General features: G+C 44.3%; 1 protein-coding gene across 5 annotated transcripts in view; it reads left to right on the forward strand.

Moving 5' to 3' along the window:
• The window catches only part of LRP1 (LDL receptor related protein 1), a 317,944-nt gene that overhangs the window by 26,140 nt on the left and 266,165 nt on the right, over positions 1-25,639 (forward strand). For 2 of the 5 annotated variants that reach the window (XM_079967067.1, XM_079967069.1), the window contains exon 2: positions 7,080-7,205. The exons of 2 other annotated variants lie outside the window; for them this stretch is intronic. In XM_079967067.1, the coding sequence (XP_079823193.1) occupies positions 7,080-7,205 (126 nt within the window). The remainder of the gene's footprint in view (positions 1-7,079; positions 7,206-25,639) is intronic. One more of the 5 variants, XM_079967068.1, reaches the window with a different exon arrangement.

The following is a 25,639-nucleotide window of genomic DNA, read 5'->3' on the forward strand; positions in this document are numbered from 1 at the left end:
TCCTGCCTTTTATGTGATCTTTCACACAATATAATTTTACTGCTGGAAACCTAGTGGAAATTTGTGCTCATTTCCATGCTAATTGCTTCCAGGAAAAAAAATTCATTTGCAACCCAGTTTACTTGGGAAAACATGGGAATTTTGCACTGTAATTTTTCATGTAATGAAATTTAGGGCGGCATCCCAGTGTACAGTTCTTTCCTGCCTTTTGAAATTTAGCATGATATGGCAGTCTATCGATCAGAAAGCCACAGTTCCATAACACATGTTAGAAATCAGGACAGAAGTGCTAGCATTATAACAACAACAACAACAACAACAACAACAACAACAACAACAACAACAACAACCTAACACAATAAATTCCACATCTGAATACAGTCATGGGCTCCTTGAGGAAAGGGCTGGTCTAGGCCTTTTGAGAAGCCATATTGGGCCTATATTGTAAGGCTTAAGAGGCAGCTTTTTTGAACTGCCTAAAAAAGTTGAAGGGCACAATGAAAAGATAAGTGGAGTGAATTGGGACCCCCCTTTTAAGGCCCTTATCAGGATTGTTTGCTCAATGCAGAAGCCTCTGCTATGCCACCTGACATCTGCAGGCAGGCTTTAGGTTTTTGGATTGAATTACTTGAAGCAACAGGAATGTTTAAAGCCCTGAAAATAGAAGTGCATTTCCCAAGGTTTTCCTACTGCTTTCCTGGCAGTCTGTTTAGTCTCAGTGATCAAAAGTTCTTGCAATAACAAGGGAATGTATCTTTGTCTCCCCTCAACGGGACAAGGGTGGCCATGCTAAGTAGCAAAAAACAATCGGCGTGAGGAACCTTTGGCCCTCCAGATGTTGCTGAACTACCACTCCCAGCAGCCCTGGCGGCAGGACCAGGAATTATGGGAGTTGCCGCAGGATCCCCACACCTGCGATAGAGGAATCTCCTCAGTTCCAGCACAGCCAGTTAATTTCTCTCAATTTTTCTTTTGAGGGGAGTGGGGACTTGCAATCGAATGGTGGATTTTTCAAAAATGTTTAAGAATAAATAAATCTTTAAGAATAAATTTTGCTAGTGGGTGATGGGTGGGGAGGAAAGGAGACTTGAAACCCTGTTGTGGAGTGACAAATATGAAAACAAGATGCTTACTCTTCCACCTTGCAGTAGAAATAGCAGCTTATTTCTACTTTTTGTGCTCTGCCCACAAAAAGTATGTGGGTGTAACTTTGGACTCCTGGAAAAAACGAGTGTAACTTAGGGCTCCCGGGAAGAGCTAAAGGCAGGTTGATTTTGAGCTCTTGTCCGTTTGAAGTACCATCCTTCTCCCGCCTACTTTAATTTTCCTTATCCTTTTGGGGCATAAATCCTGTCTCAGGACTCATGTCCAGAGGTTCCTAGTATCCTCCAAACTCATTTTCTTTTGTTTCACTTTACTTTTGTTTTCACTTTACTTTTTTATTGTTTAGAAAAGGAAGCACTCCATTTTAAATTGCTTCCTGTCCCAAAGGCTCTGTGCTCCTGCTACAGGATGTGAAAAGGGTGAATATCTTTGCCTTTGGAGGCAAGCCCCTTACTTTGTTCTAGCTCCCAAACTTCCTCAAGCATCAGAGTATAATAACTATGGGTGATATTTAACTAAGTTTTACTCAGAGTACGCTCGCTGAAATGAATTAGCATGACTTAGGTCCATTAATTTTAATGGTCTACTCTGGGTAAACCTTAGTTGAATATCCCTCCAGTACTTTATTACTTTGATCAACTAATTCCATGGTAGCCAGTGCTTCCATACTACATGGACTTGAGTAAGACGCCTTTTTGCATTTCTTATACATTGTGCCTTAGAAGTGTATATACATGTGAGTGGGTCTTCTATAATTGTAGAATTGTAGAGTTGAAATAAATGTCGTTGACTTTTTTTTTAGTATCTAAATGATCCAAACTCAAACTTGATATGTTGCCCATAGGGCAAATACTAACTTTTGATTCAATATTTGTATTCTGCTTTCTGAACTGTGTTGAGCTCAAATATTATTTATTTATTTATTTATTTATTTGTTTATTTATTTATTTATTTTACCCCGCCCATTTGGCAGGGTTTCCCCAGCTACTCTGGGCAGCTCACAACCGAATGTTAAAAACACCATACAGCATTAAACATTAAAAACTTCCCTAGTATAGCAGCTTTTAAAAGTAGCAAACTTTTCTATCAATCTAATCATCTCAAAACCACAATGACATATAAATGAATACACTTGGGGTGTATGGGGTTCAAATGGCAGGGACAAGTTGTTGTTTTTAAGCCTCTCTTTGTCTTTCTTGCCTGCTCCCCACCCCCAACCAACTCCATGGCTGTTTTAAATTGTAAATATCCTGTAAATATCCTATTTTTTATTTGTGTGTGTGTCATGTCTAGTCTAACCTTGGTAGACTACTTGGTTTTGGCCAACCCTATGTATTTTTCTGCTTGTGGGATGAATTTTTCATCTCTGGGTCAGTGTATTTCTTGAACACATTAAGCTGCCTTGTGCCAACTCAGATCATTGGTCCACCTAGCTTAGTGTTATATTCTGTATAGGCTGGCAGCAGCTTTCCAGGATTTGGGAGAGAAGACTTTGCAGTCTTACCTGGAGATGGGAGGGATTGAACCTGGGGCCTTGTCACTGAGCCATGGCCTGTTCCTGAAAACATAGTGTGCAAGCTGTCCTGCTCCAGTCCAGGCATGTCATTAATAACTGTTTCTAATGCTACTTGTGGTATCTGTGCTACGCAGTGGCCATCCATTATGGCTCTGCTACATTACATACCCATCTTAATTGTAGTTCACCCTCTATAAGGGACACATTATGTGCATTGCTTCGGGAAATTCTCTGTATTCAGGCACATTTGTGCTGCAGTGCATAAATTAGCAGAGTAGTCTCTCTTTTTCCTTAAGTTGTCATCTGTTACACTAAAGACATTTTTAAGATTTTTATATTCAATGGAAGTGATTTCATCAGATCATTATGATTCCTTCCTCACACATTAAACTTTGTGATTGATGTATTTTGTCTCTGTGTGCATGTATCATCATCATCATCATCATCATCATGTTTGAGATGGAAGATAAATACTTACTAAAAAAAAACAAATGCTGCCTTAAACCCTAAACTAGGCCTAGTTTTCTCCAGCCAGGCGATTCTGTTTTTAGACAAGCAGGTAATTGGTCTCATAGCCGAACAGTGCTGGTGTGAATGCCAAGAACTATAGGGTAATGTCTGACTTCTGTGTTCCAGACCAGACATAACTGTACCAGATCTCTCTTTAATCATTTTTACTAGTTATAAACAGATGGGACATTTCATGGTGCCAAATAATTATTTCTCTTTTTCAAATGGTTGCTAAAGTGTTGTTGTTGTTGTTGTTGAACAAAACAGAAGTTTATTTCCCTTCTCACAGGTATGAAATTCTTGTGTAGGGGAAATGTGGTTGATTTGCTCCTGTTTTTAAACTTAGTGTTTCAGGTCTGATTCTTCTGTTCATTTTTGGATCAGCTGATCACCTCAGTAGTTGAATTTAGTGAACATTTTCATACAATGCATATTTTCTTATGGATGCAGGGCTAAGGCTTAACGGTTTAAGGACAGGAGAGCAGACCAGAAACCCAGGTTGGCTCCAATATTGTACTAGAAGTGGATAGGAAAAAAATATATTTTGGGAGGTAAACTGCTAGGCGGCAGGCGGCTCTGCACACCTCACCTCTACGACTCTTTACTGTTTAAATCAAACCAGAGGCTCACCGACATTTGAAAAGGGGCTCATTGGGTTTTGCTTTGCGAGAGAGGCTTGGTGGCTGTGATTGTCAAAGTTATTTTTCTTGATCTTGGGAAGGAAGTTCCCCAGGATAGATAGGTAAATTGGTCATTCTGCTTGGTCCTGGTTAGGCTTCATCTGGAGAACTCTGGTGTGGTATTCAATGGAAGTTTTACTCACAGCAGACCTATTGAAATTAGTGGACCTGACTTAGTCAAGTTCATTCATTTCAGTGTGTCTAGTCTGAGTAAATCTTAGCTGAATACCTCCCTCTGTTCAGTTTTGGGCCTTGTCCATTTAAAGACTGTAGAGATAGATTGTTGGAGAGGAGGTGTGACTGGAAAGCAACAAAGGTAATAAAAAGGTTGAAATGTGAGAGCCTTGAATGAAGAGGAAAGCCGGGGGGGGGGGGCGAATGGGCATGTTCAGACCTGAGGAGGAGAAATAGTAGTTTTCAAATGGGCTTAAGCTACAGGAAGGAAGATTGAAGCTAAGTATTAGGGAAAGTCTTTCTGACTATGAGATTATGCTGGGGAGCATGTTCTCAAGGTTGGTTTTAAAAGCTTTAACAATTGAAGAGTTTAAAGAGAAGCTGGAGAAATACCTGCTTGGGATGATTAAGTTATGGCTAATCTAGCTTCAGTGCAGCAGGAGCCAGCAACTAGATCAGAGGTTTTCAAACTTTGCCCTAGTGAGCCAAGTTTTGATCCTTTCCAGTGTTACTGGAGACAAAGTGAATACAGTACATGGATCAGCTAGTGGCAGAAAGGTTGAGTGGCCATCTGTCATGTATGATCTAGCTGAGATTTCTGCATTGCAGGGGGTCGGGTTAGATGGTCCTCAGGTTCATTCCAGCTCTACAATTCAATGCTTCTGTGATCTGTGTCCTGGTAAACCAGGGCCGTGGTAGAATTGTGGACTGTACCATTTCTGGTCACAGAGGTTGTGAATATTCTGAGTATGTGTAAATCTCCCTGCTTGTGATAAATTAGCACATCAAAGAGAGAGTAGGAGCTGTTCTCAATCTTTCCTTAAGATATATTCCTTAAGACATACTGTATACAAGCAGGTTTTTTTGAGGGAGCAGGAATAAGAGAGGTTGCACCTGACACCTCTCCCTAACATTCTAGTTTTCTTCTTCCATTGAGCTTTTTTGTTGAGATATTAAAAAATGTTATCCCCTCACATTCAGTCTGTAAGCTAGCCCTATTAATTTCAGTAGCTCTATTCTGAACCAGTATGCCATACTGCCACCTCCCCTCCCGCATCACAAATTCACACGACCCTTTTACGATCACCAGAGTGCCTTCCAGGAAGGTGCCTGTTGATTATAAAAAGGTTGTGCCAGAGCAGAGGCACTTTGGCATGACCCTTTTATGATAGTCAGGCAAGTTCTTGGAGGGTTCTTTGCCAGTAGTCAAAGGGTTGCACCAAAGTGTGGGATATAAAGATAGAGCAGTCGAGTCCAACATTGCCTGTTTGCTAGAATGTGCACACAGAGGATGTGGCTTCAAACAGTCAAACCTGTGGGAGCCACCTCCCTCTGAGTGCGACCAGGTAGATGGGCATGACCCAAATAAAAGGGCTGGGCGCTCAGCCATCTGTCTCTCTCACTCTCTTGGCTCTTCGCCTGCTTTTCACCTGCATATGGTTCATCCTTAACAAAGGATGTAGGCCCAGGTTCAATTTAATCTTCAAATGTACCTGTAACTGCAACTAAAGCCTGCCTTCAGATTGCTGCTGAATGTTGTGGGGTGTAAGGGACAGTGATTACATGCTCAATCCCCTCCTTTTCTAGGAGAGATTGTTTATGATCGCCAGGCAAGATCCTGGAGGGCTCTTTGCCAGTAGTCAAAGGGTTGTGCCAAAGCACCTCTGGGAGGCTGTGCCTGCCGTCCTGGGAAGCGGTGAGGAGGCAGCGCCAGGCAAAGCTGCGAGGTGGGAGCAAGCGAGTGGGCGGGATGGGTGGGGGTGTAAGCAGGCAAGCAGCAGCAGGCGCAGTGCCTACCAGACCCTTTCCCCAAGAAATAAAGCACTGATTCTGAGTAAAGCCAGAATATACCCCCTGCATGTGTAGAGCAAGCCTGAGAGGTAACAGCCACATGGGCTCATGAGGGTGGAAAATCTAAGTGGCCTCCTTGACAATTGTCTAATAAAATGGACTGCTTTGTTTCCTGATGGCCTAGTCAAGACAGATACAATCTAGGCTGAGGAGAGCTATGTCAGTATGCCTGCGTGCCTTTTTAGAGAAGCTCTTGACACATTTGAGGACCAGGCATTTTCAGTATGAGGTCATTTAGTTGACTGCCTCTCCACCCCAATCCATTCAAAAATAGTTTTTAAATTTGACTAGAACTCTTAATTATTCAAAGCACTGGGCTAGAATAGCCTTTTAGTCCTGAATGTGATGTGGATTCAGATTTCTGATCACCAGAGTATGGCTTGGCAATCAAGAGTGTCCTGTGGGCTGCTGAACTGTCTTTGGGGTGATGGTGAGCAGCAGACATTGTAGGCTGCAAACAACTTTCCCTGATGGCCGTGAGATTTGAAGAGAGGTGGTAGGCCAAGCTTGAAGCCCTTTCATGTGTACGATTATCAGAAGCTTGAAGGACAGGGTTCCTGCATTTCTGATAGTTTTACAGAATAGGTTTTTTTTAATAAGTGCAGCTTGTTCTCCAGGGATGAGAAAAGCTGTGCCTTCTGCAATTTGCTCTTCTACTATACATCTGGGAAATGTACAGGAATCTTATTCTCCTTTGCATATGTTTACCCTAGATACTATTTGATGTGGCACATAAACATATTGTATCTCCAAAATAAGTGAAATGTCTATTTATCCCTGATGGTTTTGATCTCTGATAGCTGGAAACAATTGCTTGACCTTAGTGAAGCTTGAAAGTTATGAGAGTACAGCTGCTGCTTCCTCCCCACCCCCTGTAATACGCCTTCATATCCCCAGTAAAATAAAAACTGAAGGGTGCTGAGATCAATGGACCACTTTAGCAAACGGGAAATGGCTGTGGAGGCAAAACTGTGTGCAAGCCAGTGCTTGCAGGGAATATGGGAAACAGGAAGTTTTGTCCTGTTAAGAGATCATTTGACCCTGGTGCACTTTCTGCCTGATTTTCATAGCACTCTCTGTATAACTTCAATATTTAACACACTCAGAATGCCTGACAGATTGCAGATTTGTGAATATATATACATTCCAGTCTAAGCTTTCTAAATGAAGGGGGGGTGCTTGTAAAGGGAGTTGGGGAGGAAAGAAAAACACAACAAGAAAAAGTGACCCTATTATTTCTTTAGTAGAAGACTCCTTCAAAGCAAAACCTCCCAATTCCCCGCGTGCGGAGTGGGTGCTGCAGCCTAGACCTACACCGCCCAAAGGGAGAGACCTGAACGCTTGGAACCGACTCAAGGACCAGTCTTTTGGTAGGAAAAAAACATTTTGCACGGATGGCCAGTCACGGTCAGCAGAGCAGAATGACTGCCACATTGTGTTCTCTTTCTGTCTCTCTCTCTCGTCTCTGTTTTTCCTGTCTCCCACTTCCATCACAGATTACCCGCAAGCCTGATGTTCTCTGTATAAGCCTGATGTTCTGTGTGCTCTTTGGGGACATGTGGGTGGGTGGGGGGAAGAGTCGGGGCTATTGACTTTACTGTTTGTCATTTACTGATGTTGAGGAGTTGTGGTACTGACATCAACAGATCCAGTTTTGCGTAGCTTCTTCTATTTGCACAACTGCCTTGGAATGGGAGAGCCCTTCCTGCCTTCCTATCTGCATTTCCAGGTTTATCCTTGGAGTTGAACTTCCTAGATATTGTGAGTTAAAATGTTCCTGCTATAAGGGATGCTTTGAACTGCAAACTCTTATATAGCAGGTGCAACAACCAGCTTAGGGATGGGGAAACTCAGGCCTGTGGGCAAAAAATAGGATGTCTGGGCCTCTCTACCTTGAGACTATCCCCAGGAGTATACCGTTTCCTCAGGTGACACATCTCACTAGGCCTGCTTTGCAGCCTCCTTGGGTGTTTCCCCATGGCTGCAATGTGTCCTAGAACTCTGGCAGTGCTTCTTGCTTGCCTGGATAGAGGATGGGTAGGAGTTGTGTAGAAACTAGCCTGCTATACAAAGGTGAAGGTCACATTTGTGGCTCTCCTCACATTTGTCCCTGCCCTCACCTGCCACCAACATCTGGCCCTTGGAAGGGTGTCCGGAAAGGAAGGAGGTTCCTTGCCCTGCAGTTGGTTAACAGGGGTAGTTTGACTGTCCCATTGAGTTTGGCTGTCCCTGTGCTCAGAAATGAAGCTGCAAGTGACAGGCCTTAGAGGCATTTCCTGGTTTGTTTTTTCCCCAGCAAGCGAGAGAGTGCTTTGTTGGTCGCCTTCATCCTCCTGCTCTGGATGCAAGACACCGCTGTGTGAGAGCTTTATTCATCAGAAATGCCTACTGCTTCCTTGCTTTCCTGCTTTGCTGCTGCCAAAAGCCAGTGGTGCTGGAGCACAGTAGCTGAGTTTTTGAAAAGGCTGTGTCTGGGTTTATTTAGTTTGTAAATGGGAGAGTTGTTCTGAGTCCTAGAGTCCCTTCTCCCCCCGCCTGTGTGGCAGAGTAGAAGATTTAGCAAGGCCAGAATTTGCAAAAATTCCAGCATGTTTTATTTATTTAATTTTTGCAGGTTGCGTTTATTTAGAGGAAAACCACACAAGATGTCTTGGCTAGGGGTTTATTGGTCACTGTTGCTGCTGTTGTTTAAATATGTTCAATGCTTCTTCCAGCTTTGCTTCCAGAGCTCATTTGAGTTACAAGAGATACTGCTGGTTCATTTTAAATAAATTCCTGAAGAATAACTTCACACTTATCTGATAAAGGAGGCAAGGTTGAGGTTGCAGTGGCAGAGCTATTAAGGGGATTTTGCTGGTTTCTGTTCCTCACTGTGGCAGCTAACTCTGCCTTTGTGCGGCTTTGGTATGATTCTCCATGACCCATGTGAAACCAAAGGCAGTTTTCCACCTTGCTTTGAAGGACGTGCGTGTGCTGTCACAAGCACTTTAAAGAACCATGAAGTTGCTTTGTGGTTGTTGCTTTGGCATAGCTTACATGTGCCCAAGTGACTAGTGGATTTAGAAAACTGGGAAACTGCTTTAGCTTACAAGTCCTGCCTTTTATGCTCCAGTGGATGGAGAATTGAATGGCGACTTGTGGTTGGCTCTATTCCTTGGTCATGGTTTCTCTGAGTCATCATACACAGGTTGTCTCTCTTGACTTGGATTTCTTGCTTGTAGGAGAGGAATAGCCATGGCCCACAGGTTGGTAATAAGGTTAGAGGGAGAAAGGAAATGATAGTATCCATCCTGATAACATCAAACTGGCAACATTAGATATAGGTGGCTGCACAATTTTACCCAAAAGGGTTCTTAACGAACCATCCCTACGGGGAACAGACAGGGCGAAGCAGAATATATAAGTGCACACGATCACAGTGTGACCTTATGACTTTCAACAGCTTCACCCTTGTCCTTTTAATTATCCCAGTGATTTTAAATCTGTTTTATACTGTGATGCCAATAAAGGTATTTGATTTGATTTGATTTAGGTGGCTGTAGATGGAGTATCTTCTACTTGAATTACCTGCTTGTGTTTCCACAAAGGAGCAAAATAGTTGCTGTTCTTGATAATAGAAGATGTAAAGTGAGGGCGCTCTTTGGGCATCATGGCATATATGACAGGAGTGCAAATGAACAGTCCCACCACTGCTTAGGAAGCAAATGTGGGTAGTGGTGGAAATTTTCCAAAAGGCCCTTGTGCAAGGGAGTACATGTACCTCTTAGTCTTCCAGAACAACATGCCCTTGCTTCAGACCGAGGCACATAAGCATGGCCTGCCTTCAAGGTTGGTTCTGCGGTGTTTGGTACAAAGCAGGAGCAGACATCTGTTTGCCTTGAACAAAGCTGTGCAAAGTGTTCAGCCCAAGTGGCAATTTGCTCCAGAGTACGTGGCCAGCAATGTTTGGCCAATGCCTAGAAGTAGTACAATTCTTCATAGTAAATTGATTTGTGTCAATCCATTATAGTCAAGGTAGGTAGTTTTAGGGACACGGGTGGCGCTGTGGTCTAAACCACAGAGCCTAAGGGCTTGCCGACCAGAAGGTCGGCGGTTTGAATCCCCGCGACAGGGTGAGCTCCCGTTGCTCGGTCGTTGCTCCTGCCAACCAACAGTTCGAAAGCACGTCAAAGTGTAAGTAGATAAATAGGTACCCCTCCAGCGGGAAGGTAAACGGTGTTTCCGTGCGCTGCTCTGATTCGCCAGAAGTGGCTTAGTCATGCTGGCCACATGACCTGGAAGCTGTACGCTGGCTCCCTTGGCCAATAAAGTGAAATGAGCGCCGCAACCCCAGAGTCATTTGCAACTGGACCTAATGGTCAGGGGTCCTTTTACCTTTACCTTTTAGGGAGTTTTAAGATTAAAAAAGAAATCATACCTGCTGAGTGCTGTTGCCTTGCAATGTCATTCTGTTAGCTGTTCCTCCTCAGCACAAGTGGAACTGGTCTGGATGGACCTGCTTAGTTTTATTATGCAATTTGTGTAGCTGATGGGACATGATCTGCGCCAGCAGCAACAACAAACCTTGGCTTTGTGTAGCAACTCCTGGGACACACAATAATTTCTCCTTCCTCTCTATTGCAGGACTTTTTCAGTTTGGGTGACTCTTGGCTTTTATACACTGTGGGTCTGTTTACTGAGTCTTTTGGCTCCTTGGTTTTATCCCAGGCACCAGTCCTTGCATCTGAAATGCCTCATTCTTGCTTCAGCTGCTGCATAAGAATGATCCTCTCGTTGGCTGCGCCTGGGTAAAGGGATGGGCTGCCACAAAATGTGAAATGTAGGAGAGTATGAGAGGCCTCTGGGAGCTTTTTGCATAGGGCTTTTGCTCTCTTAGATGTTTTTGACATCCAATCAGACTAGTAGGACAGATTCATAGTTAAGACTTCACATCCTTTTATATTGAGGAAATATGACTATTTGGACACAACAATTCTCTACCAGTTCTCTCTTCTTCTCCCTGCTGTGCGGTGAAGATTTGGGGGGAAGGGACTTTAAGGATGGGTCCCTGTCATGGGCATCAAACTGGCAACATTTTTGTTGGGGTGGGGGCAGGCTTTTGTTAGGAGAAGTAAAACCTCAGATTTGTATTTATGTTTATTGATTTTGATGACGGGGGGGGGGGGGCAGCTGCCCACCTTGGCTATGCCCATGGTTCCTTTTACACCAGCTCCCTTCACTCAAGACTTTATCATGCGGGGACTAGTTTCCCATTAGGCTTGTATATGGATCCCTTCTCCACCCAGTCTTTCCTGTGGTCCTGAACTGTGACCCTTGAATCGTGCTAATTTACCATGTGCTGTCCCTGATCTGTTCCTGAAGCAATTCAAGGGCAGGGCTAAGGGTTTTTAACAACCCTATTTTAACATATCTGTAACAAAGGGTTTAAAAATAAAATCAGAATTCTCCCAATTAAGGGAATGCAATGGAAGCCATTTGCAAAGGTGCAGCAACTGGCACTGTGCAGGATTGGATCTTTTTACTTAACAGGTTAAACAGGAGGATATGATCCTGTGTGGTGGTTCTCCTATGGTAGCAGCTTCCCTCTGTGCAAGGGAAGTTGCTTGTGAAGGTGCAGCGCTGCGCAGGATCAGATCCTCCTGCTTGACAGGATCTTATCCTGCTTCTCACTTCTGAGGGTGATAAGTAAGTGTGGCCTAGAGGGAAAGGAAATCCCCCCTTTCTCTTGCAAAGAGGAAGCTGCCCATTAGTTTGCCCCATTTTTGCATTTTTTCCTTGTTCTCACTCATCCCTGCCTCTCCTTCCTTCCTTCCTTCCTTCCTTCCTTCCTTCCTTCCACCCTGGGTAGATCTGGCCTGCTCAGCCTGATCTGTAGCAATCTGGGTATGTCTCAACCTGACTCAACCAAGGTCTGAATCCCCCCAAATAGGCCTGATTTGTCTTGGGGTCCAGGCCTCAACTGAATCCAGTATACCTCACTTCCCAGCCCAGCAGTGCCCTCCCCACCCACAACACTGTTATGATTGTTTGGCAGGATTTATTATTATTATTTCTTTAAGTGTGTCTGTATTGCATTAGTTGCCTAAAGACCTTGGCTAGGATGTCATGGGGGTTGTACAAACACTTTGTAAATTACAGGTCACTTCCCAGCTGGACTTTGGGAGGTGATCCCACGGTGGCATTTGGTGTAGGAGACATTCCCTTCCCTTGTTCTCCTTCTTGTCCTCTGCATGGGTAGAGGGAAGAAAATAACATATTTTGGAAGATGGATCCTTCAGTATATTTACAATACCATATGACTTGTTTCTTCTTGCAGTTTGTTTTAGCCTTTGCTACCTTGTGTGCGTCATAAATTGATGAGAACTGTAGTTTGGAGCCAGTCCTGAAACTCAGTTAAGTCCCAAAATGAGGATAATAGAGGCAAATCAATTTCATGAATGGAAGGTTCAGGAAGTATTTAGAGAATCACAGAATTGTAGAGTTGAAAGGGACTATGAGGGTCATCTAGTCCAACCCCCTGCATTGCAGGAATCTTTTGCCCAACTTTGGGCTTGAGCCTGTGACCCAGAGATTAAGAGTCTCATGTTCTACTAACTGAGCTATATTTTCTTTGCCTCTGAAACCTTTTATTTCACTTTGAATTATGAAGCTAATGAAGTCTCTCTGCTGCACTATAATTAATATAAAGCAAAAACTTGTCCATAGAGGGACGCTACCAGTCCCATCCCAGAGAAGATGAAAATCAGGGCCTAACATTTTGGTAATTTTTAAAAGAAAATATAAGACACTGATGGTCACATCTTTAGGATTCTGCAGAGATTCTGCTTGGTTGACGGCATATCAATTTTTTTCACCCCTCCCCCCGGCTTCAATTCTGTACAATGAAGATAAGTTGTGTTTTGTTTATATGCCTTAATCTTGCTAACATCCGCCCCACCAGTGGGGTGGTTAAGAGCGGTAGACTCCTAATCTGGTGAACCGGGTTTGCGTCTCTGCTCCTCCACCTGCAGCTGCTGGGTGACCTTGGGCCAGTCACACTTCTCTGAAGTCTCTCGGCCTCGCTCACCTCACAGAGTGTTTGTTGTGGGGGAGGAAGGGAAAGGAAAATGTTAGCCACTTTGAGACTTCTTCGGGTAGTGATAAAGCGGGATATCAAATCCAAACTCCTCCTCCTCCTCCTCCTCCTCTTCTTCTTCTTCCCACCAGTCCAGCGTGTCAAGACAGGACATCGTCTTTGCAGTTTTCACACATATATATGTATGAAAGGGGTAGAGCATTTGCTTTGCAAGCAGAAGGTCCCAGCTTCAATTTTTGTATCTCTGAAACCCCAGCCAGTCTAGGGCATCAGTACTTAGATGGATCAATAGTCTGACTTGGTATGTTGCAGTTTTCCTGCCTTGCTACAGCACACAGTACAGAACTAGATCCTGTTGCAGCCTTGTAGGGGTGGGGGTTTATATTGAGGAATGGTTCATGTTCAACAACAGGATTAAATGTCACAAGGCCAACAGCTTGATTTACAGGATACCAGCATGAAGAATGTTAAACAAGTGTTAACTTCCATTCTGCTAGGTGGCTTAAAGGAGGGTGTTGCTTATTTTGTTGTACGTGCACTTGCTGTCATGGATTGTTTGGACGCAGAGGAATGATGGGAGGAACCAGCTGAGGAACTACCAAGGGAAGAAGACTCAGTGCCTGGGGAGTGGTGGTGGGACAATGATGAGTGGTCACAGGGAGAAGAGGGAGAAGACTAGAATGAGGTGTCTGAAGATGAAGAGGTAAAAGGGCTTAGTGAGCTGAGAGAGTCAGTGGCAGAAAGAGGTCTGGAATCAGAAACTGAAGCAAGCGGGGGGGGGGGGGGGGGGGTGCCAAAAGGCAGAGACGAGTTAGGCTGGTGAAGAAGCCGGGATGTCTCTCCCTTCTGCTCAGACAAGCTCCCTTCCCCATGGTTTCCCAGGACCAGAAGAGATACCAAGAGGGAGATGCAGGCGCAGTCCCCGATTGGTTGGGAAAAGCCCTGGAGAAGAGGGGGCTTATATACCTGTGGGAAGGTGGGGACTTTCACTCTCAGCAACTGTTTCATGGGGAAAGACCTAAGGGGGGTTGAGTTGCTGTGCTTATTAGGCCCGACACTCTGCCAAGTCTCTGAAACTTGTGTGTTTGCTGACAAAGAGTTAACTTGGAACGTTGGCTCACTCTTCTTTGACACTTGCTAATGTTTAACTCTTATCGCAAGTCAGGCCGCTGTCTAGCTCAGCAAGGTCAAGTGACTAGCAGTGGCTCTCCAGGGCTTTCTATTTCCCAGCCATACCTGAAGATCCCATGGATTGAGACTGGGGCCTTTTTCATGTAAAGCATGTGGTCTGTCAGTGAGCTGTGGCCAGCGATTGAAACTCCCATTGTTCTGGGCACGTTTTGCAACAGGGAATTTCATTAACGCAAGAAGTTTCTGAGCTCTGGGCGCACTACTGAGTCTAAGATTTCAGATTAAAATTGCCACTGCTGCTTCCAGCAGGAAGGAGGACCTTTTCCTGCCACCCCACTTCCAGCCACTCTCTGAAGACTGGAGAAGGGACCCTCATAAGAATATTAGGGGGGCGGGATAGGTGAAGTGTGGCTTTGTTTTTTGCAGTCTTCAGATGAGGACTAGACCATGTGAAAAATGAACATAAGATTTTAGCTGCAGTTCATTCATTTTCAGCTTTGTATTCTTGTTATAAAAAAAGCACACCTAGATACTCCATTGCAGAGCCCATAACCTAGGTTTAAGGTGCCATTTAGCTCCTTGCTTTCATATCTCAGTTTCTAACGCTGGCTGTGGCCCTTCCATTGATCTCTGTTACATGTTCACTGCAACCATGCTGGTTGACATCCTGTTCCTGGAAGACAAAAAGAAGGTAATTACTTGCATTATTACAGTAAGGCCCCATCTGCATTATATATTTAAATTAGTATCTTTCATTACCCTTAGCAAGCAACAGTCCCCAGAAATCCTTGAGGAAGCTATGATTGTTTAAAGTGGCAAGATGCAGCTTTAAAGGTATAGTGCAGATGGTGCCAAAGTTTTAAAAAACTGTTGTTGTTGTTAAAATACAGTGGTGCCTCGCAAGACGAAATTAATCCGTTCCGTTAGGCTCTTCGTATAGCGGTTTTTTCGTCTTGCGAAGCAAGCCCATTGACAGCTTAGCGGATTAGTGCTATTAGCGGTTTAGCGGCTTTTAACGATCAGCTGTTAAGCGGCTTATCAGCGGAACAGCTGATAAGCGGCTTAGCGGCTTAGGAAAAGGGAAAAAGGGGGAAAAACCCGCAGGAACTCGCAGGACATTTCGTCTTGCGAAGCAAGCCCATAGGGAAATTCGTTTTGCGAAGTGCCTCCAAAACGGAAAACCCTTTCGTCTAGTGGGTTTTCCGTCTTGCGAGGCATTCGTCTTGCGGGGCACCACTGTAATAGTGATGATGATAATGATGATGATACTAATTTTATTATTTATACCCTGCCCATCTGGCTGGGTTTCCCCAGCCACTCTGGGTGGCTTACAACACATAAAAAAATTGTAAAACATTAGACATTAAAAATTTCCCCGATACAGGGTTGCTGTCAGATATCTTCTAAAAGTCAGGTGGTTGTTTATTTTATTTAATTATTAAGATTTATGTGTTTAAGCCACCCTTCATCATAAGATCTGAGGATGGCTCACAGAATAAAATACAGGATAAAAACAAGTAAATAAGTAAAACAAAGCAGCAAAACAATAATCCCCACTTCCCACAGAAACATTTAAAAGGCTCTAGAATATTAATCAGCTAAAAGAGAGCTGTTGTTTTTCAGAATAGCGAATCTTGATCTAAGAGCAGAAATGATTCGGAATCCATTCCTGCCCTTTACTTCCTGTCCTCTCATTTGCAAGAAACGATGCCTTGGTTTCTAATTTGTACCTTTCCAGCTTTATCTTTGGGCTCTTGGTCCTTAAAATGCCTTCCTCTGTTCCACTGAAGAGCTTGTTCAAAGGGCTTCTTATGCCTTGTCAAGTTGTATTTTAAACTTGTTCATGATAAGCTCATCAGTCTCCTTAATCCTCTTCCTGACTATCTGACTTTTAAAAAATATTTTCCCACTTACTCTGAAGGAGAAAATTGAGGAATCATCTTGGGCATTGATGATAAACTGTGTGATAGCAGTGAGGTCATCACATTGCTGATAGTAACTCCTGCAAGGGAATGTGCCCACAAACTGGTACAACTGCTGAGTTACTACGATATATCAAGAATGGTAACCTTTCTTCTCCTCAGGCAGAGTTATAACTTGACCTTCAGAAGTAAGCAGACAACCCCTGAAGAAGAAGAAATAACAGTGGTATCAGGATTTGCATATGAACCATATAATAATAATAATAATAATAATAATAATAATAATAATTTATTATTTGTACCCCGCCCATCTGGCTGGGTTTCCCCAGCCACTCTGGGCGGCTTCCAACAGAGATGTAAAATACACTAAAATGTCACATATTAAAAACTTCCCTGAACAGGGCTGCCTTCAGATGTTTTCTGAATGTCAGGTAGTTGTTTCTCTTGGGGATGGAGGGAGTAGATAACCATGGATGTAATAGCTTGTTTGTAGTCCCACCGTGAAAATATCTGTATGAATTCTTGGGGCTATGATTTTGTTTGTTTCAGTTCTTCTTCCCAAACCCCACCCTAATGCCTGCTGAGTGCAATTTACATCACCCTCTGTTCATTCCTGTGAGATATCACTGTGAAATCTTACAGTTACCAGAATCAGCACTGACAGAGCAATCCTGTGCATGGCTAAGCTGAACCACACTGAGTTCAATGGGTCTTATCCCCTGGTGTGTATAGGATTGCAGTTTGAACAAGTCACTGTCTGTTTTAGGTCCCTGTTTAGGTCTCCATTTCTGTCTCACATGAGTATTAATGAACTAGGAGAGCAAATTCGTTTTCACATACTTATTTTTTATGTAAACGTATGTAACTTTAGAAGAAAGCCACAAAAGTGTATGCTTTAAAGACTGTAGCATCCTTTAGCTACAGACTTCACTCCACTTTCAGCAGACATAAACCTTTATGGAAGAAGGTTTGAAGGCATGTGTGTGAGTGTGGGTAAGAGAAAGAAAGAAAGAAAGAAAGAAAGAAAGAAAGAAAGAAAGAATATGCCTGCATGCATGCGAAGGAGATGATTTTTATCAGGATTCATTTTCTCTTGGGGATGGAGGGAGTAGAGCACAGTGTTCTTTTTGGGATACATTACAAAGACATTTCCGTTGCACATTCCTCCCTGTATCTGTAACCTTTTAAAGGAAGAAAAGAGCAGTGTTGATTTAGGGAAAACCAAAAACAAAAACTCAGGCTATGTGAGATGCTTATGAGCTTCTTTCTAACTTGTGATTAGTCACTACCACTTCCTACCCAGAGTTGTAGTCCTCAGACTCCTTAACATTTTAGGAGTGAGGTACTTTCTTATCAATGCTGTCTTCTTTTGAAGCAGCTAGGATGGGCAGCTGGCTTTTGGAGCTGATGTGTTGATTGAGTTGGTGAATGTGTCAGTTCAGATGTGAGAGTCTGTGTCCTTGTGCTCTTCCTTTTCACTCTTGTGCACCTTATTTCCATTCTACATTGTATCTTAAGCCACATCCTGAGATGTTCAAACCAAGAGAGTATGTTCTGAGTGACCCCTTTGATCCAGCCTATTAAACTATGGTTGGACATCACAGAAAGTGGTTTTGAGACAGTTTTATGGATGTATTATATGGTATTAAGGAAGGCAAGAGAGGGGAAAGAGGAGTATGCAGTGTGCTCCTGATTCAGCAAAGCAACGTTTCTTTGACCAGGATTGTTAAGTTTGAACTGAGCAGTTCAGAGAGGTAGCTTTGCTGGTGTTCCATAGTTTGAGCCTTGGGGTGGAATTCTGCTAATAAGTCCTGACAGCATAAGCTCTGCACAAGGACTTTGGCTTACAGAGTGAGACTTTCCCTCTCCCCCTGTGCCCTCGAAATTGTCTTGGAAAGGGAATTGGGAGAGTCCCCTGAGCAGCACACGGAGGGAGGTGAGATGAGATTGTTGAGTCTGGCAAACCAAAATGTTCATCCTGATGGAATGATAGGTATTGTATGACACTGAATTCCTCCTTTGGAGATTCACATCCTCTGTTCTGAGGATCATACCATTTCATTCTCAGTCCCCATACAATAGTGTTGTATCACCATTGCATTGGGATATCAACTGAGCATGGGCTTAATTAGGCCCTGTGCAGTGTTCCAATTTGATCCACGACGCTGTTTTCCCCATACCATGCCCACCTGCCCTACACCTGATGTCATATGAGGCACGTAGAGATAATAATAGAATTGTAGAGTTGGAAGGAAGCACGAGAGTCACCAAGTCCAACCTCCCCTACAATGCAGGGATCTTTTGCCCGACATGGGGCACGAACCCAAGACCCTGAGATGACGAGTCTCATGCTCTAGCCACTTTGCTATCTCAGTCCATCTAGCTGCTAAAGTACAGCTGAAAGCTTTAAAGTATGTTCCTACTGGTTCAGCTAATAGGTGGTGTGAGCAAGCCCACTGGGATTGACTGTGCTGGGGAGTTCCCCATAGCATAGCAAGCCGCTGCAGAAAGCAGGACTTGAAGTTTGTGCCTATTAACTGATAGGTGGTAACTTCAAGCCTACTGGTATTGACTGCACTGCTCACTTCCCCTGGGGAACTCTGTGTAGTACAGAAGAAGAAGAAGAAGAAGAAGAAGAGTTTGGATTTGATATCCCGCCTTTCACTCCCTTTAAGGAGTCTCAAAGCGGCTAACATTCTCCTTTCCCTTCCTCCCCCACAACAAACACTCTGTGAGGTGAGTGGGGCTGAGAGACTTCAAAGAAGTGTGACTGGCCCAAGGTCACCCAGCAGCTGCATGTGGAGGAGCGGAGACGCGAACCCGGTTCCCCAGATTAGCAGACTACCGCTCTTAACCACTACACCACACTGGCTCTCTGAGTTTCAAATCTGAGTTTCAAATCAGTGCTAATCAACTGATTAGCAGTAATTTCAAGCCCTGCTGCTAGGCTTGGCTTTTCTTTTTTAGCATGGAAAAAAATGGCCCCATGTCAGATTGTTGACGGGTGGATCGCCCCCCCCCCGCCAAAGTGTCTTGCCAGGGGTGTGGGAACCGAGGGATCCATCCCACTGGCCAGCTTCAGTTCTCAACCCCTGATACAAAGAGTCATTACAGCACAAACACAGGGAAGGAATTTGAGATTTGGTGGTTAGCAGCTTGAAATCATAAGCATCACCTACTCCTCTTGGGACTCCTTTGTTTTGCATTGTATCTGGAGAGTCAGAGCTGTCAAATGTAGAATTAAGATCACTGATGGTTTCTTGATGTAGGATTGCAGTCTTTTAATTTATTGAAGAGTCTCACATGTCTATATTTGTATGCAAATTGTACTACAGGAATTGATGGTGCAGGGCCTGAAAACTCAGCTGTATATTTTGGAAGTGTGTTGGTGTGAGGGGGCAATTAAGAGTTGTTGGGGGGATCTTGGGTGAGCTTTTTTTTATTGGGTTGCCTTTCCAATACAATTTTCAGAAGGCAACATATTAAAACCTGGTTCTTCATCTTCTAATCAATGTTCCCTGGAGTTAGAAGCCCCACAGAGTAGCAGGTGGATTGGAACATTTTGGATTGTACACATGGGCTTAGCCAGGATTTCGGGGGGGCAGAACCGACGTGCTTGGTCAGTTAATTGATTATTTCTATTGTTTTACTTGATTGGGGGGGTTGCCCCCCATGGCTACACCCATGGTTGTACCCTACTAATGAACACATTTGAATTTTATGGACCTACATTAGTCACACCCTTTAATTTTGGTGGATCCACACTTGAGTACTACATAGCACACTTGGTTCTGTGGGATTGTATCCAACTAATGCCCCATTCTGGGTGCACATGCTATCCCAGCTTGAGCCATATAGTCTTATTTCACCCAGCTGCTAAGTCAATTTTCCTGCCAGATGTTGAGCAGGGGAGAAAAAGCTGCTTTATTTGAAATGAGAGTTACAGCAGGCCTATATTTAACATTTTTGGTGGGTATTTCACTGGCAATTTCAGTTTATCCCATTGTACCTTTCAGCAGCAGGAGTTCTTCTGCTTGCTTGTAGAAAGGGGGCGAGGGTAGATAACTGGAGAAGTTCCTACGGGGTGTAAAACATTGATGGCATTCTGCATCATTTTTACAAGCCTCCGAGCTCCTTCTCTTTCTTAGCTTGCAGAAAGAAGTAATGTTTCATGTCTCCTGGATGCTATTGCTGTGTTAGTAGACCCATGGGTGGGAAACCCATTTTCAGCTTGAAGACTGCATTCTGCTACAGGCAATCTTCTGGGTCTGCCAAGCCAGAGGTGGATGTGGTGAGAGGAAAAAAAATATGCGTGTGGCCAGAGGCACAAGTGGGTGGAGCAATGAATATGACTCTTACCTTACAGTAGGCTATAATTCAGCTGCACAAAAATCAAGAGGTTTCTACATGCCCACACCCACTTACATCTCTCCCATCTACCACCCAGACATGCAAAAAGCATGATCACAGTTTGAAAACACATTGTAGCCAGGCAAAACCACTCAAAAAAGCAGAGAGCAAAACTGTCAGGGGGTGTGGCGGTGGAGTGGCTTTAGCCTAGGAGAGTCCGGAGGGCTGGACAGAGAGTGTTAAAGGGCTGTCTTCGGCCCCTGCGCCTGAGATTCTCTACTCCTGCTGTACACAATCTGGTCTTATACATGTGGGATTTCCAGATGGGGAAATGTTTGGAATGTGCTGTTCTTGCAGAGTCTTATTCCTGGAGATTCAGACTTACATTTGCTGTCAAATCATTATTTTGCAAGCAACCTCTGCAAATCAGAAAATGCAGTTCTCTTTGCCGCCCCGTTCCAGAGTGCAGTTGCAACAGAATGTGAGCAGAGGGGCTTGTGGTTATGGGAGGCGCCTCTTTTGGATTGTTCCCTCCATATCCTCCCCCCCCCCCATGACACACTGCTGACTCCTACACATTTTCCTCCCTGTCCCCTTTAATTAATTTACTGTGTGCTTCCTCTCTAAAGTGCTGGGAGAGCACACACATAGACCAGTGGAGAATGGTGTGTGTGAGAGATCCCCAGTGAACTTCTCCTGCAGCTACGAAGCAGCAGCTGCAGCCACAACCTTGATGGGTGGGAGCTACAGTTGTTGGGTGAGGAGTAGATGGAAAGTTCTCCCTTGTTCCATGCAAATACTGCAAGTGCTCTGGGGTAGTTCACGTGTCCTGTTGGGTGACTGTTGGTATATCTATGGAAGGCTTTTGTGGACAGAATATTGTGCCATTACCTTTGAATTGGGGCTTTCCGCCATTCTCACTTACATGGCTGTTGTCTGGAAGCACCATTCCCCAGCACTGCTGTGGTCTCCTGGAGCAGGTGTTCTGTGCCTTATGCTTTATCCATCTGTGGGTAGCAGGATTTTGAGACAGGAGGAGGAGGAGGGAAGATACATTTCTCTCTCCCACCCTTTTTATTTGTACAGAATCCTGTAACAGCTTTTTAGCTCTGCTGAGTAGAGCCACATCAACCTTCAAGAGACACATGATGTACTGCATAGGGAAGCTGCTGCCCTAAAAGGGTCAGCAACCTGAAAAACAGCTTGGAGAGATGTGTAAATAGAGTGAATGGTGCTGGGTGGTGGATAGAGATTGCAAGGTTGTTTTGAAGCAGGAGATGGCCCTATTAGTACCGCTACCCATACCTGGATGGAGCTGCTGGAAAAAGCCAAGGCAGCTGCCCAGCCAAAGCCATTTTCTTTCTTGAGATGGACATTTTGGTAACATGTATCTCCTTTGGGGGCATCCTTTGTTAGTGTACATGTTTATGGAAAACAGATTGGCAAGAGTTGCCTTCCCCTTAAGTGGCATTTCTGTCTGTGTGCTGCATTCTTCAAAGGTTCTCTGTTCTTTCCAGGGGCTTTAGAACTCCACCTGAACCCTCTCCCCCTTTCCCAAATAGCAAGGGGATTGGACTCTCCGGCTCTTCTAGTAATGGGCTTTGTCTCTAGCCATTGGCACTTTAATCAGCCCTCACAGTAGGGCTGATCCAGGTTCTCTGTCTCTCCAACCTCTGATTAATCACTTTGCTCCCAAGGGCCAGCACCAGCTCTCTGACTGCATCCTCGAGCCCTGCCCAGTGACTCAGCTGCTGAGAGATGAATTGCCTATTAATCCACAATGTTGAAATTGCTTTATTGCATGATGCAGGCACGTCCCTGGAGGAAGTTTTAATCTGCGTCTGGACTGTGAGCCATAAATAATGGGAGGCTGGTGCAGTAAAAGTATGTTGTGTGGGTTTGCTTTTAACTGCTGGTACTATAAATGCTGCTTCCTATTACTGCTGTAAAGAGCCCACAGCCCTGTCCGATAAAAGTCTGAGGAGTCAGAGCATAGCTCTGTTGTTGTTGTTGTGACCTAGAAATAGTTCTCCCTTAAAAAAAAAAGAGCAAAAATTATATGATTATGGGGTTGCCAGATCAGGACAGATCAATGTGATGCCATTGCAGCTTCATTGTGGGTTAGCTTATAAGAGTATGTTCAGTAGCCCAGCCTTTTCTAAAGGGCTCAGGTTAGTTTGGGCACATGATGTTTTGTTGTAGGAAGCAGCTCATCAAGCTACTGTCCACCTGTGATTCCTGCATTTCGACTTAGATGACCACTGGGGATACCTTCCAACTCTAAAATTCTATGATTCTATGATCTAGCCCCGTATTGCCTACCAATCTGAGTGGCAGCAACTCTCCAAGGTTTTCGGCAGTTCTCCCAGGTTAACTCAGAAGCACACCCTTTCTATCACCTCATCATCTTTAACAAATCCTGTCCTATTTAATACAACCCCACCGAATCCCCTTCAGTCAGTTGATTGGCTCCTGCATTAAAGAGGTCTCTGTCTACTTGAGCACTAACTTAAAGCACTGGTTGCAATACACACTTATCTCTTTTAATCCAATGCTGCTGTCAGTTTCATTAGATAGGCTAGGTTGAGAGATAATGGCTTACCCAAGGCCACTAGTGAGCTTCATGACCCAGCAGGGATTTGAAACCCGAACTTTCCTCTGTGATTCTAAAACCAACACACAGCATATCTGAATTTCCACACTACCTCTTAGCTAAGGGAGTTGCTGAAAGCCCTGTGAATTACATGCATTTGGCCATGGTTTGGTTATATAGGCCTACTAGTTGATCTTACAAGAGCTGGGCAAGTAATGGTGTTGGTTCTGTAGTGGCTCCAGCCTTCTAGAAATCTCTTACTTGTGATGTTTTGCATGGCTCTCTCCCTGTCTATTTTTAAATGGGCCTTAGAATATGGGTGCTCTGCTTTTAACTGACACTGGTTGCAGTTTCAGTTTTTACACCTTTAAATAAAATTTTATTTTTAATGCTGTTTTTAAATATAATGTTTTTATTTTGTAAATTGCCAGTGTAATAAATAAATACAATGGGAAGGTGGGCAAACTTTGCCCCAGTTGCTGTTGTTGAGGTGGATGAGCTCTAGTGGTTACTTGGTACTGAGGAGAAGTTCAATGAACTTTCAAGATGCTCAGAGGCTATTCTGTTCTCCATCACTTCGCTCTTGCTCCAGAGCTGAGCCAGCACTGAAAATCAGTTCCAGTGTTAACGCCAGTCAAGCCTTGGCTCAAAGAAAGCCTTGATGATGGCTTGCCTTGAGCTCTTTGATTTGAGTGGAAAATAAATATTTTCTCAGCTTTGCAGAGGAGTACAGATAACTGCATCTATAGTTGCACCTTCTTTGTGAGTGTCACTAAATTGGCTGATAAGACAGAAGCAAGGGGTTAGGGGCATCACAGTAAAGGAGCTGAACCTCCAGCTGGTACCAAAAGAACAGTATTTATTCCATTAAAAAACGAGCAACTAAAAGCTCAGTGTGTTATGATAATATTATTCATTGGCGGCAAATTAAAGTGAGATAACTGCTGACTAAAATGCTGATGTGCTTTTTCTTTCAAAGAGAGAATTTCTCCACAATTCTTCAAAGGTTGGGCTTGGAAAAACAACCTCCTAGACCTAGAGAAAGGATCTGAAGAAAGAGCCTAAAACTTGTATTTGTACTTGGTGCCTTAGAGCAGGAATGGGGAAGCTGTGGCTCCCTAGATGTTGTTGGGACTACCAACCCCTGTCAGCCCCAGACAGCATGGCCAGTAATCTGGGTTGATGTGGGGTTGAAGTCTACCATCATCCAGAGGGCTGCATGCTCCCCACATTCTTTTGAGTATTGAAAGCCTTTTGGATAACTTATCCCAAGATTTTGTTATCTTATCTACTGCAAGGTAGCTTACTGTTTTTTCCTTGTTTCCTGCTTCACAGCCCTGTCAACCTAACCATTGTACTACACTGGCATCCCTCCAGCATTTGCTTAAAAGAGTTAGACACCCGATTTCACTTGACCCTGAGGTTGATGCTTGCTGAAATGCAATAGGCCTTTAAATATTTCTGTTCTTTAGGAATGAATCTTCTTATTAAAGGTAAAGGTACCCCTGCCCGTACGGGCCAGTCTTGACAGACTCTGGGGTTGTGCGCCCATCTCACTTAAGAGGCCAGGGGCCAGCGCTGTCCGGAGACACTTCCGGGTCACGTGGCCAGTGTGACATCGCTGCTCTGGCGAGCCAGAGCCGCACACGGAAACGCCGTTTACCTTCCCGCTGGTAAGCGGTCCCTATTTATCTACTTGCACCCGGAGGTGCTTTCGAACTGCTAGGTTGGCAGGCGCTGGGACCGAGCAGCGGGAGCGCACCCCGCCGCAGGGATTCGAACCGCCGACCTTTCGATCGGCAAGTCCTAGGCGCTGAGGCTTTAACCCACAGCGCCACCTGCGTCCCTTAATCTTCTTATTAGGGACCTGCTTTTGAAAGACACCTCTGGTCTCTCTGCTTCTCTTTCTCTCTGTTTCACTGCTGGAATGACAGAGCCAAAAAACAGATTTTAGGAGATCTCTCCTGCCATTGTGGGGCCTATTGAAACTCGGTAAGAGGGGCTCACCTGATTGGCTGAGCAAAACAAACAAACAAACTCTGGTCTTTATTCCCATTTGGCCTTGTTTTGATTTGCTCTTCTACCAAATAATTCATATCTCTAACCCACGCCCATGCTTCTCCATGCTTGGAACAGATAGGAATTGACCCTCTAAACAAGGAGTGGTGAACTGACTGCCCTCCAGAAATGGTTGGACTCTAGCTCCCATCATCCCTGACCATTGGCCATGTTGGCTGAGGTTGATGGGAGTTGGAGTCCATCAACAACTACTGGGGGATCACAGGTTCACCACCACTGATCTAGACCCAGTGCTTGGTAAACCTATGCATGTTTACCCAGTAGTAAGTTCCATTGACGTAGCGAGACCAATTTAAACCCCGTGTCCTTCTCACCACCCTCAGTATATCGCTCCAACCACCAATTTCCTGTTTCCTCCCAGAAGCAGAAATATATCTGAGGACCCCGTGCTTCCACTCCTCACTGGTTAATGAGGTAGCTGTGTGATGGGTAGGAACAAGGAGGGGCAAGTCTCGTCAGAGTCACTTGCAACTTTAGCTCTGTTCTCTTGTACCTGAATTCATACCACACTCAGAAATGTTGAAACAGCTTTGCCCACTAGGGCAGCATCAGTTTGGTGGTCTTAACTTCAGGTCAAATGGTTCAGTCTAGCCAGCAACTGGTCTTCCTCATTAATTGACAGCTGGGCTCCAGTGAGAACACAGTTCCCTGTCA

The sequence above is a fragment of the Podarcis cretensis genome (genome assembly GCF_951804945.1).
Source record: "Podarcis cretensis genome assembly, chromosome: 2".
In the NCBI taxonomy this organism is placed as follows: domain Eukaryota; kingdom Metazoa; phylum Chordata; class Lepidosauria; order Squamata; family Lacertidae; genus Podarcis; species Podarcis cretensis.